At 43.6% G+C, this 14591-nt stretch overlaps 1 protein-coding gene across 2 annotated transcripts in view; it reads left to right on the top strand.

The window, feature by feature from the left end:
- The window catches only part of DTX2 (deltex E3 ubiquitin ligase 2), a 114668-nt gene that overhangs the window by 60154 nt on the left and 39923 nt on the right, over positions 1 to 14591 (top strand). For both annotated transcript variants that reach the window (XM_073615200.1, XM_073615199.1), the window contains exon 3: positions 12671 to 13235. In XM_073615200.1, the coding sequence (XP_073471301.1) occupies positions 12671 to 13235 (565 nt within the window). The remainder of the gene's footprint in view (positions 1 to 12670; positions 13236 to 14591) is intronic.

The raw sequence follows: 14591 nt of genomic DNA, 5'->3' as shown, positions 1-14591 counted from the left end.
GTAAGGAGGCTTAAAAAGACCCTGTTAATTTCTACTAAAATCTTCCCGTAAGATTATATGTGCATTTTATGCATGGTATTTACTTAAAGTAGAAATTTAGCCAAAGATCATTTAGCTGTACTTCTCCAGTGGATCACAGGATTTTAATTCATTTTGCACTCCTGTGACCCGTTTTCAGCATAGAGAGGACTTCAGCCCGAGCGGACGAGGGTTCAGCAGAGAGTGGACATCACGGATGTTAGTCCAGGCACCACGTCATCCCGACAATGGAAGTCGGCTCGCCAGGTGCTTGGACTGACATCCGTCTCAGCCTCTCAGCAAGCCGGTGAGAGGCTGAGATGGCCACTTCCGCCCTCCTCCACCTCCACAACTCAGCGCTCCAATGAGCGAGGAGGGAGCAGAGCAGGAGAGCTGTGACTGACAGTCTGCAGCTCTCTGCTTGGGGAGCTGTCAATACCGAGTGATCAGCGGTGTTCGATCACTCGGTTCTCATTTAAAAATACTTGATATTTATGTGTTTTCAGGCAATTCTTTTAAAATTATAACTACATTTTTTTGTAATTTTTGGACAAAATGGAAATTAGTTTTTTTTTAGTTTTTTCCCCGTCAGTGCCCTTATTGAGGACAACCCCAAACCCCCCCCTATTTGTCCTGTTTACCCATTATCATGAAGAGTGATAATAAAAGAAAATACAAAATTTTGGGTTGTCCCCAGAATAGTGGAAATCTTTCAATGGGGACACTAGTTCTGCTGATCGGGGGGGGGGGCAAGGAATTCCCCTTAATTTGTAGAGATTTCCTCTCACTTCCTGTTTTGGCTTTGGGACAGGAAAATCTCCCCAATGACACTCAGATGGCAAAAAAAAACCTGACACGGGTTTTTATTTTTATTTATTTCAGGTACTTATATAGCGCCGTCAATTTACGCAGCGCTTTACATATACATTCACATCAGTCCTTACACCCTCAAGGAGCTTACAATCTAAGGTCCCTAACTCACATTCATACATACTAGGGCCAATTTAGACAGGATCCAATTAACCTACCAGCATGTCTTTGGAGTGGGTTATAACTCACTGACGCTATCCAAAAAAAAAAGTTTTCCCTCTAGTTTCATTTTAAGTTGATGACAGGGTCTCTACGCGAGAGCATTCCTGTTGCCTGACTCAACACCAGATACCAACTTAGGGCTTAGTGCAGGTATCAACAAGGCTATATACAAGAGCAAGTCTAGTCCAATTTAGCAGCCTAAAGGCATGTTTAAGTTTCTTCTGTTGACGGCTTAAGAATGGGCTAAAAATAAAATGAGACACAATCTACATTATAACATAACATGTCTATTCCTGGTCTTTTTTGACAATGGCGCAAATTTACTTGATGATCCGGGTCAGAGTTATGACTTGTGTAGACCTTCTAAGGCCTCTTTCACATGGACGATCCGTATGTCCGTTTTTCATCCTTCCGTTTTCGGATGAAAAACGGACATGCATTCATCCCTATGGAGCGTCGGATGTCAGCGGTGACATGTCCGCTGACATCCGACCCCGCTCCGATCCGAAAAGTGTAACGGAGGAAAAACCTACTTTTCCATCCGTTTTCGGATCGGATCGGGTGACGACGGACACTACGGTCCGTCGTCATCCGATCCCCCCATAAGGGAGAGCGGCGCTCTGACAGGTCCGTCGCTGCACAGTGTGCAGCGATGCACCTGTCATCTTCCTGCTCAGCGGGGATCGGCGGAGCGATCCCCGCTGAGCCAGCGGATGTTCACGGGGCGGATCATCACTGATCCGCCCTGTGAGAAAGAGGCCTTATTCTGAGTGACTGCGCAGTTGGACATTTAAACACGGAGCACAGTCATCTGGAGCTGCCAGATAGTTAGGGCACTCATATCTGTAGGCCCACAATGGCAAAGGTTGGGGCTTGGCTTAGTAACCCCACACTGTCATTGCTAGCCTGAGGACAGTACGTAAATATCAACATCAGCCTGGACCTGTTTCCGTGGCTCCCCACATTGCCTCCCACCATTACCCAGAGACCATTTAGTCTCTAGGGGTATGAGAGGAGACCTCAAGGGTTTGAAGAAAAAGTAAATGGACTTAGTAGAGTGATCAGTGACACCATGTGCTATCCTTCTACAACCAATGGTAAGTATAACATTGAACTACATTGTACAGTAGGTATAGAAACGATTCACCCCCCTCCCCCCCCGAAAGATATCACACCAACATGAAAAAAAATCTAAAATTGAATCAATGAGTTGGAAAGAGGATCACTTCCTCCTAAAAAAAAATATTGTAAACTCATTTAGGTGTCACTAATCACCTTCTCAATGGCACACAAAGCCATTTAACTTTCAACTTTGATCAGCTGTGGTCATTTTGATTAGCTCAGCATGAAAAGAGCATTTCTGTCCCTGGTAGTGCAACTAAATCAAATAATCAACTATGGGTTGTAAGACACTGTCAAAACATCTCTGGGATAAAGTTGAGAAAAGGCACAAGTCAAGAGATGGATACAAAAAAATCTCAAAGGCCTTATCAATGCCTAGAAGCACAGTGAAGTCTATTAATAAGAAATGGAAGGTATTTGGTATAACACAGACCCTCTCTGGATCAGGACGTTGCTCCAAACTGGATTTAATAGCCAGGAGGAAACTGGTCAGAGAGCCTACCAAGAGGCCTACAGCAACTAAGTTGCAGGAATTTATGACTAAGTGGTCATTATGTGCATGTGACAACAATATCACAAATTCTCCACAAATGTGGCTTGTATGGGAGGATTGCACGAAAAAGGCTACCCAAGAAGGGCCACATTGTCACCACTGAGCTTTGCCAAAACTCACCTAGAAGATTCTGAGGCTACATGGAAAAAAGGTGTTCTGGTTAGATGAGACTAAAATTGAATTATTTGGCCTCAACACCAAACGATATGTCTGGTAGAAATCCATCCAAATAACACCATTCCTACAGTAAAGCAGGGAGTTGGTAATATCCTGTTATGAGGGTGTTTCTTTGCAGCAGGGACTGGAGTGTTTGTTGGGATAGAAGGAAAAATGGATGGGGCAAAATACTGTCAAATTCTTTAGGAAAATCTGCTGCCCTCTGCAGAAAGTTGTCAATGAGAAGGTTTAAATTCCAACATGACAATGACCCAAAGCACACAGCAAAAAAGACCACGCAGTGGTTGAAAGAAAAAAAGGGGAGTGTCCTGGCATGGCCTAGTCAGAGGCCAGACTTAAACCCCATTGAAAATCTGTGGAATGACTTGAAGACTGCAGTTCACAAATGGTCACCATCAAATGTAACTGAACTTGAGCAGTTCTGCAAAGAAGAGTGAGCATATATTGCAAAGTCTAAATGTGCAAAGTTAATAGAGACATAGCCCAACAGACTAAAGGCTATAATTAAAGCAAAAGGTGGTTCAACAAAATACTGACAGACAAGGGGGTGATCCTTTTTCCAACTTGGTGATTCTGTTTTTGATTTTTTTTTTTTCTGACATGTTGGTGTTCTATCTTTCACTTGGGTGTTATAAGTTGCACTAGTAAATACAGCGGGATAAAACAAAAACAGTGTGTCTTTATCTCAGGCTACAAAGCAACAAAATTTGATTATTTTAAAGGGGGGTGATTCTTTTCTATACCCATTGTACGTGTTTTTTTTTCACTGTTTCCTTTTTACATTTGTACATTTGTTGATTTTCTTACATGTCATAAAGGTAGGTATGTTTTTTTTTTTTTGTTTTGTTTTTTGTTTTGTTTTGTATAGTAAATGGTATTGAAAGTTTATCATAAAGTACATCTAGGAAAGTATTGAAGAAAGTAGAGTGGGGCATGTAGAACCTACAGAAAAAAAAATCTATTGAAACAGATTTTTTTCCTCTAATATCAGCCAGCACCATGAACTGCTACTATGAGCTTCATCCATCAGAGACATAAATGTGAAGGATTAGCCCTGGGAATAGTACACAGATTGTCTCAGCTGTTTTATAGAAGAAGCTGACTCAGCTGAGAAGCTAACTGGCTCGAACCATTGCTCGAACAACGCTGGGTAATCCTGTCTTGCATCTGCATTTCTGGAGTATTAAAACAGAAGATATGCCAGCAAAACTAGCTACAGCTTTGTTCAGGCTTTACGCTTGGGGGTCCTAATTGGCATCAAAACTCAGCATAGATTTTTTTTTTTTTTCTTTTTTGTGTTTTCTCTTCTAGAAATGCTGAGGAAAGTTTATACTATGACTTATTAAATTAAATTCTGCTTAATATTTCAGAACACTTAAACTGTTCGAATTTGCTGTAGTCTGCTGGCTTTTTGTGTTTTACAACTTATGCATTATGCAACCCTTCATGCGATGTTCTCTTTTTCTCTGTGCTGCCAGTTACTGTATATAAATGAAATGAGGGTTCTCTTATCTAGCCAGAGATTTCTCATGATTTCAGCTTTTCTTCAAGCAGGTAAATGTTACCGACAGCAGGGCTTCCTTGGTACAGTCGACAGATCTTTATCTTACAGATCTGCAATTATGTCATTTTTTTTTTTTTTTTATTAAAAAGAAACTTTTATAAACACAGAAAAGACAGGGTGTTACAGTAATGAACACACTAGAGAGTTACACAGTATACAAATCAATGACATGCCATCCATGAACAAATAGATCAAAATCAAGAAGCGGAACATTAAGATTTTACAAAACATATTACAGAGAGTGGGCTTAGCTGTACGGTATATTAATGCCAGCTGGAGTTCTAAACAGGAGTAGTATGACCAGTAGTAGAGGAAAAGAATGAAGGAGAAAGAAAATAAACCTAAAAACTAGACATCTATGTAGTCCTGCGCAGCCCAACACCATGGACCGTCACTGCTGTCCCTTATTATGGAAAGGGTAAATGACACTGGCAGGGAAGGGGTTAACAGGGGAGATCAAAGGGTTAAGTGGGCTCCTAGGGAGTGCTTTCTAATTGTAGGGGAAATGCTGACACTGGAGGAAAACAGAGATCCGTGTTTCTGTTTGGAAACACAAGATCTCCCTTTTCCTCCCTCACAGAATGGCGGTCTGCCTTGTTTACAGAGGCAGACCACCGTTCTGTCTGTCCTCTGAAGGATCGGCGGGTCTTGGGGTGCGCCCCTGAGCCAACAGCATCGATCACATACAGGTACGTGATTTTTGCGCTTAAGGACTGCCCTGCCGCAGTAAATGTACATTGGGCCGTGCTTAAGTGGTTAAACTGACCTCACTAACAGACCGAAGTTCATCCCTTTGATCTAAAAGAACCAAATGATACAATGTTTATAGTTATCGCTCAGCACTGAGCAATGCTGATAAACATTTGCTGGCTCTTTTTTTTTTTTTGACAGCTCTGAGCAGAGGGCTCTGCACTTGTTACATGAATTGTGGAAATGCCAGATTAAGATTGTAAGGGGGTTTAAATCGACATTGCAATTTTATTTTTAAACGATTTAATCGTGCAGCTCTAATTAATAAATATATAAAATATTGCCTGATGGGACGTAGTTTCGCAACAACTGGAGGACCACAGGTTGAGCACCCATGCTCTATGGCAGTGGTGGCAAACCTTGGCACCCCAGATGTTTTGGAACTACATTTCCCATGATGCTCAACTACACTGCAGAGTGCGTGAGCATCATGGGAAAATGTAGTTCCAAAACATCTGGGGTGCCAAGGCTTGCCATTACTGCTCTATGGGGACAGCTATAGTTGTCATTTTCATGTATCTTTGGGGACAGCTATGGTTGTCACCCATGCTGGACTTCAAACTTTGCCTACCTCACTCATGCAGCTTCCACCACTATTGACTGACTGGTAAGCTTCAATATATTACATATTTGTTCTTGGGCTTAGACTAGGGCTGCAACGATTAATCGGTAATAATCGATAATGAAAATCGTTGCCAACGATTTTCATTATCGATTAGTTGATCGAACGTCGCCTTCCTCCCTGCCAGTCCCGCCTCCGTCCCAGTGAATCCTGTTCCTGTGTACAAGGCAGCGCCACCGCCGTATTCTCATGAGAATAAAGAGGCACTCATGTGACCAGGCACTTCCGCCTCTCTCCTCCTCGCTGACATCAGCTCCCCCCCTCCGCCCACTGCTGCCTCAAGGGAATAGAGAAAGAGGTGAGAAGCAGCCATGAGTGCCGTGATATAAGGTAGCGGCTGTATACAATACTCAGTCAGTAGTAGTACATACATTGTGATGACAAGTTGACAACAAGTGCCCCTTGACTTGATCATAAGTATTTCTGGGGGGGATAGTGCCCCATTGATGTTGCCTGGGGGGGGGGGGATAGTGCCCCTTTGGTGTTGCAGGGGGGATAGTGCCCCATTGGTGTTGCTGGGAGGGAGGGAGTAGTGCCCCATTGGTGTTGCTGGGAGGGGGGGGAATAGTGCCCCATCATTGTGTTCCTGGAAGGAATAGTGCCTCATCATTGGTGTTCCCACGAGGAATAGCACCCCTATCATTGGTATTCCCGGGAGGAATAGTGCCCCATCTTTGGTGTTCCCGGGAGGAATAGTGCCCCATCATTGGTGTTCCCGAGAGGAATAGTGCCCCATCGTTGGTGTTCCCGGGAGGAATAGTGCCCCATCGTTGGTGTTACCGGGAGGAATAGTGCCCCATCGTTGGTGTTCCCAGGAGGAATAGTGCCCCATCGTTGGTGTTCCCGGGAGGAATAGTGCCCCATCGTTGGTGTTCCCGGGAGGAATAGTGCCCCATCGTTGGTGTTCCCGGGAGGAATAGTGCCCCATCGTTGGTGTTCCCGGGAGGAATAGTGCCCCATCGTTGGTGTTCCTGAGGGGGAATAGTGCCCCGTCATTGGTGTTCTTGGGGGGGGGGGGGATAGTGCCCCGTCATTGGAGTTCCTGGGGGGGGAATAGTAGTGCCCAATCATTGATGTTCCTGGGGGTTTTTTGTACTATAAACTCCCTCATGACAGGATACCTGTATATATGCCCTGTGTATACCTGTGTAACATGTTTTTTTTTTTGTTTTTTGTTTTTTTTTTCATTATTCTTTTAAATAAACTAAAAAATGGCATATTAGGTTTTTTTTTTTTTTTTTTTTTAAGATTTTTTCCGATTAATCAAAAAATAATCGACCAACTAATTGATTATGAAAATAATTGTTAGTTGCAGCCCTAGCTTTGACGCCCTTTAGTTGAGCATTGGAGCCTTCCTACTTTGAGGTGATGTGTTTATTATCTAACTTTGGCCCTGAGTGCCGGTTCACACTACCGCGACTTGGGATCCGACTTGTCAGACCTCAAGTCGCCCCAAGTCGCTTGACATCTGAAAGTCCATGTAAGTGAATGAGAGCCGTCTATATGTACGCTACTGAAGTCGCTCCGACTTCAGAAAAGGTCCCTGTACTACTTCAAGGCGACTTGTAGGCGACTTGTACCCATTGATTTCAATGGAAGTCGCCTACAAGTCGGATCGTGGTCTATAGTGAAGCGACTTCACAGGAAGAGAAGATGTTTTTTTCACGCAAACCCCTCCCTCCCCCAGAGCGGATTGTAGTTTGATTGGCCACTGGAAAGTCGCCTGTCTTGGAGGCGACTTGAAGTCGCCTTGTAAGTCGCCTCAAGTCGCGCTGAAGTCGCGCTGAAGTTGCGCTGAGGTCGCGCTGAAGTCGCCTTGCTAAGTCGCGCTGTAAGTCGTGTTGCCCCTGTGTGAACCAGCGCTGAGAGCAGTTCTTTAACAGATTAATGTGTATATGATAACCTAGGGCAGTGGTCTCTAAACTGCAGCCCCAGGGCCAGATGTGGCCCTGTGTCTGCCTTTAACTGGCCCTTGGGGCACTGTTCCTCTTGCTGATACGAGACACTATTCCTTCCACTGACACCAGCGATGGGGCACTATTGCTCACACTGATACCAATGATGGGGCACTATGCCTCCCACTGACACCAATGTGATGGGGCACTATTCCACTGACACCAACAATGGGGTGCTATTCCTCCCGATGACACCAACATTGGGGCACTTTTCCCACCACTGACACCATGATTGGGCATTTTTCCTCCCACTCACACCAACATTCAGCGCCCCTTAAATCTGAAGAACAGTAAACGGGCCCTTTGTTTAGAAAGTTTGGAGACCCCTGACCTAGGCTAATAAAATGAAGGCAGAGTTATTAGAGCCTATTCACATACCAGCTTTACTATGCATGTTGCTTAACTGCACACTACAAAAGGTTGATACTGCTTCGTCGTGGGCAATAATTCATTTCAGATATCTACAGTTACATGCGGTGTGCTCTGAGGGTGCACGGCAAAACTTGTTTTACGCAGCAGTTTGTGTGCGCTTTATGCCTCGTTACAGTCCTAAATAGCTTTACAATCTTCGCAGACCTCCACTTTGTCTCCTGCATGTGTGTGGCTCTACCTTATACAAGTTTACTAGGGTATGGGAAAATTAACAGTCAGCAGCTACAAATACTGTAGCTACTACCCATAGAGTCCAGCACTGTCTCCTGTGCAGTCAATTTTTCTGAGGGCTTCTGCACCTTTGCTCTGGCTGTGGCTTCCAGATGTCTCACAGCCAGCCCCCTACTACGCATGCGTGAGATCATGGCATACAACGGAACTGGTCCTGCAGCCTCCTGAGATTTGTGAAGTGATCCCAGAATGCAATGGGGGAGGTCACATCCTCCTTTCCTAGGCAAAGAACGAGGAAGATGGGAGTGGGGTACCAGGGAATAAAGGTACCCACTCCCCGAAAGAAAAAAAAAATAAACAACTGCCTTATCTGACAAGACTGGGGAGAAAAAGTGCAGAAACGCAAGATTTTTGCTACTATTTTTGCTCTACTCTGCTTGTATGAAAATAAACTAATTTGTTCACAATGTGCCTGATGTGAGATACCATGTAAAAATAAAAAAATACAAATGCCAACCAGTGTGTCACACAGAACACACCAACCTTGGCCAGTCCTGTTAGTGGGACACTCAACCGTGGAGGGAAACTCCCTGGCTAGCAAATAAGTACAGTATATTAGGGGTTTGTTATCGGCTTTACTGGTTAAAGTACCAGCCTCTGGTACTTTTCTGGTTTTAGCAATACCCAATGTCATTCAACCCACTTCTTGCAATCGGGGGGGGTGCAACAACACACCCGGAGGGAAGAATCTTCCAGCTGCTCTGGGCTGGAGACTGATGCCCTCAATACCTGGACTTCATTACCTGGTGTTTCCTGAATAATAGACGGTCTACCATCCATCACTACAAGAAGAATAGGAGAAGGGGACATCTTGGGGATGTCACATGACCAAACGAATGACGACTGCATATAAGGTATGTATAAAAAAAAAAAAAAAAAAAAATGGCGGGGTACTCTGAGGAGGGTCAGACAGATCTCCCTAACCTGAAGCGTGGCTTTAAGGGACAACCTGAGAGGTGTTGAGACTAAGTTAAATTTTTGACTTTAGGTCCACTCTTAACGGTAATATTTTTTGTCTACGTATCTTGTCAAAAATATTTTTTATGCACATTTCCTTTTTGCCTTAAAGTGATACTAAACACACACTGTTTAATTTCAATTATGCCTTGTCTTTCTGTATGTGGATGATGGCACTGTAATTATTTTAATAAAAAAGTTCTAAGTAGCTTTTTTTTTTTCCCTAAACAATATACACCTGTCACATGACCCAGATCTTTGGTAACCTGTCCACAGAGAAACGTAAGCAGAAAGAGCTTCTAGTCCTCTGCTGCTGGTCACATGTTCAAAATACAAAAACAGCCTTTGAATTACAGAGTAAAAATATTTAATATCAATAAACTTTTTAAAATTGTCATAGAAATATATATTTGAAATCAATTTTTTTTTTTTTTTTTTTAGTTTTGTCACACCCCTCCAGCCTGTGTCTTACAATAAGGAGGTGAAGCCACCATTAATCTACACAATGATTCATACATACATACATTAATCAATGTAATATTCCTCCCCCTTGTGTTTAGTGGGTTAGTGGGCATGGAGGAGGAGGGAGGGAGTGGGTTGTCATTTACCACTGTGCATACGCCCACGTGTGACTCTATAGTCACATGGGTTGCTCAGATGTGATAGGAAGGAAATGCTCAAGGTAGAAATACACTGAAAACAGATCATGTGCACTAGCTGTCAACACTGTTCTGCAAAATCCCCAACTGCAGTGGGAACATGGACAGGAGGGGGTGATAGAGAATAACAGGATAAATCAGGTTTTCTGCAGAAATACAGAAAAAAATCCCATACGGAGTATGAACACCATGTAATACTAGGGGTGCACATCTTCACTGGCCTCACGATTTGATTCGATTACGATTATCATGTCCATGATTCACGATGCAGCACGATTACTGCGCACGGTTTTCATCCAAAAAATTTAAGTAGTCAGAAGAACTCCATTTTTTAAATTTTATCTGTTCTTAAAAAAAAAAGACAACACTCCCCGCATGTAGCAAAGTGTAAACACAGCAGACAACTTAAAGAGGAGCTCCCGACTGCCCCCAAATGACTACAGAAGATGGTCAGAGACTGCAGACATGATACAGGAGAGGGTCAGAGAGTGGATATGATACAGGAGAGGGTCAGAGAGTGGATATGATACAGGAGAGGGTCAGAGACTGCAGACATGATACAAGAGAGGGTCAGAGACTGCAGACATGATACGAGAGATGGTCAGAGACTGCAGACATGATACAGGAGAGGGTCAGAGACTGGATATGATACAGGAGAGGGTCAGAGACTTCGGACATGATACAGGAGAGGGTCAGAGACTGCAGACATGATACAGGAGAGGATCAGAGATTGCAGACATGATACAGGAGAGGGTCAGAGACTGCAGACATGATACAGGAGAGGGTCAGAGACTGCAGACATGATACAGGAGAGGGTCAGAGACTGCAGACATGATACAGGAGAGGGTCAGAGACTGCAGACATGATACAGGAGAGGGTCAGAGACTGCAGACATGATACAGTCAGAGACTGCAGACATGATACGAGAGATGGTCAGAGACTGCAGACATGATACGAGAGATGGTCAGAGACTGCAGACATGATACAGGAGAGGGTCAGAGACTGCAGACATGATACAGGAGAGGGTCAGAGACTGCAGACATGATACAGGAGAGGGTCAGAGACTGCAGACATGATACAGGAGAGGGTCAGAGACTGCAGACATGATACAGTCAGAGACTGCAGACATGATACGAGAGATGGTCAGAGACTGCAGACATGATACGAGAGAGGGTCAGAGACTGCAGACATGATACAGGAGGGGGTCAGAGACTGGACATGATACAGGAGAGGGTCAGAGACTGCAGACATGATACAGGAGAGGGTCAGAGACTGCAGACATGATACGAGAGATGGTCAGAGACTGCAGACCTGCTGGACGTGGTAAGGGAGGTGCCAGACTGTCCTATCCAAGATGATAAATACCCCGCCCCCCTCACCACTAACCTGTCCCCGTATAATACTATTACCATAGCGCTCCCCTGCCCAGTGTCACCACGGACCAATTCCCATCCTTCTCGACCAGCATCCACACAGTCCTCTGCTCTTCCCCCACTTCTACACAGTGTGCATGCAGATAGGGCAATAAAACAAAAATTTTGTGCAGTGCTTTGTGGTTGATAATAAATGCACAAAAAAAGTCTTATTAAGTAGTGAATAAATATAGCCCTGAAATATATAATCTGTGATCTGATTAAAAGAAATCTTTTGTGTATTCAAAGTAATTCCAGTGCTGAGTGTTTTCTGCTGTGTCATTCCTGATTTTTGGTGAATGGTGGATTTGAACACAGCAGAGAACACTCAGCACTGGAATTACTTTGAATACACAAAAGATTTCTTTTAAGCAGATCACAGATTATATATTTCAGGGCTATATTTATTCACTACTTAATAAGACTTTTTTTATGCATTTATTATCACCACAAAGCACTGCGCACAATTTTTTGTTTTATTGCCCTATCTGCATGCTCACTGTGTAGAGGTGGGGGAAGAGCAGAGGTGTCCTCCATGCGGCCTCCTTACCTGGCTTGATATGCCGCGGCTCCACTCTCCTCCTTGTCTCCGTCACACCTGCTTGACATGCCGCGGCTCCACTCTCCTCCTCGGAGTTCCGTGCTCCACAAGCCGGCCGCCGCTGCCGCTCTTAGCAGCAGCAGCTCCAGCCACCGGCGCTCCATGTTCCTGCGAACGTGCACACAGGGTCGCTCCTCGCAAGGCAGCAGGGGGATGACGTCAGTCGGGGCAGCAAGCGGGAGAAGCCGGCGCGGCTTACTCCCGCGGCTCTTCGGGGTGGCTTTCGACTCTGTGCGGAGGCGGGGCATAACACGACGCGAGGATGACATTATCCTCAATAATCGATGCCTTAAAGCTATAGCATCGATGCCGCATCGTGGACGGTCGAATGCCGATGCATCGATTGGGCTAATAATTTCAACAGCCCTATGTAATACAGCATTTATTTTAAATATGAATGATGTGGGTTTAATGACACTTTTTTTTTTATATAGACTCTCTGAGCTTGTTAATAAAACACTTATCTTGAGTGTTGTAGCAGAAGTTCTTGCACACATCCTCCACACTTCACACTGTTATGTACTTGTAGCTTCAGTAATTTATCAGGATATGCTTTTGCTAATCACTTTGTCTGTTGTTTCTTAGGAACTATGCGATATATCAGAAAAACCCTCTGTCCATTAGACTCTGCTCCAGCTAAGGGCATTTTCTGGGAGTGGATAAATGATGATGGATGTTGGACAGCTTATGAAACACACATCTGCATATTCCTGGAGGAGAAGTTTAGTAATAGAATCCCCTCTGTAGACCTTGGAATAGTTGGACTCCCCTACCTTGTTGACTTTCAATCACTTGTACAAATAAATCATGTCACTGGATATAAACGACGTGTTCAACGGACCCTTGGTACACCTTATCCTACAACTCCAAAGGCAGGACCTGCACATAAGGCAACGGCATGTGCTTGTCACCAGTGTGTGGCAAGCAGTCACGCAGGGCCTATGCATCGGTATCGACACTCCATGATCAATCTGCCTACAGCCTCAAATTACCAGAGCGGTGGTCGAACAACCATGAACAGTGTTGGGTATTTACCATATCCTAAACCTACCATGACCAGTGCAAAGTCGGCACCAAAGCTTAATAGCACATGGGTACAACCCGCCGCGCCATTGCAACTTCCTGGTCCATCTTCCGCCAATGGAATCGGGTAACTAATGCTCTATTGCTCTATCTTTATATATATATATATATATATATATATATATATATATATATATATATATATGTGTGTATATATATATATATATATATATATATATATACTGTAAATTTAGAATGCTTTCAGAAATCATGTTTAATAATTTATTTTTATCAATTAACAAAATGGAAAGTAAGTGAACAGAAGAGAAAACCAAATTAAATCAATATTTGGTGTGACCACCCTTTGCCTTCAAAATCACATAATTTCTTCTAGGTACACTTGCATGCAGTTTTTGATGGAACTCGGCAGGTAGGTTGTTCCAAACATCTAGGAGAACTAACCACAAATCTTCTGTGGATGTAGACTGCCTCAAATCCCTCTATCATTTCATGTAACCCCAGACAGACTCAATAGTGTTGAGATCAGGGTTCTATGGGGGGCAAACCATCATTTCCAGGACTCCTTGTTCTTCTTTACACTGAAGATAGTTCTTAATGACATTTTGGGTACAACGACCCCAAACATACAGCCAGTGTCATTAAGAACTATCTTCAGTGTAAAGAGGAACAAGGAGTCCTGGAAGTGATGGTTTGGCTCCAACAGAGCCCTGATCTTATCGAGTCTGGGATTGCATGAAGAGACAGGAGCATTTGAGACAGCCCGCATCAACAGAGGATCTGTGGTTAGATCTCCAAGGTGTTTGGAACAACCTACCTGCCGAGTCCCTTCATAAACTGTGTGCAAGTGTACCTAGAAGAATTGATGCTGTTTTGAAGCCAAAGGGTAGTCGCACCAAATATTGATTTGATTTTGATTTTTATTCTGTTCACTCATCACATTTTGTAAATTGAAAAGGATAAACATATAAAATATAATTAAACCATTCTTGCATTACAGCATTTCTTTACACCTGCCTACAACTTTTGCTGTGTGTGTGTATATATGCAGTGGGGCAAAAAAGTATTTAGTCAGCCACCAATTGTGCAAGTTCTCCCACTTAAAAAGATGAGAGAGGCCTGTAATTGTCATCATAGGTATACCTCAACTATGAGAGACAAAATGTGGAAACAAATCCAGACAATCACATTGTCTGATTTTTGAAAGAATTTATTTGCAAATTATGGTGGAAAATAAGTATTTGGTCACCTACAAACAAGCAAAATTTCTGGCTCTCACAGACCTGTATCTTCTTCAAGAGGCTTCTCTGTCCTCCACTCATTACCTGTATTAATGGCACCTGTTTGAACTTGCTATCAGTATAAAAGACACCTGTCCACAACCTCAAACAGTCACACTCCAAACTCCACTATGGTGAAGACCAAAGAGCTGTCGAAGGACACCAGAAACAAAATTGTAGACCTG

The sequence above is a fragment of the Aquarana catesbeiana genome, linkage group LG02 (assembly GCF_042186555.1).
Source record: "Aquarana catesbeiana isolate 2022-GZ linkage group LG02, ASM4218655v1, whole genome shotgun sequence".
Classification (NCBI taxonomy): Eukaryota; Metazoa; Chordata; class Amphibia; order Anura; family Ranidae; genus Aquarana; species Aquarana catesbeiana.
Note: the sequence above shows the minus strand (reverse complement) of the source record. Positions and strands in the feature narration are given on the sequence as shown.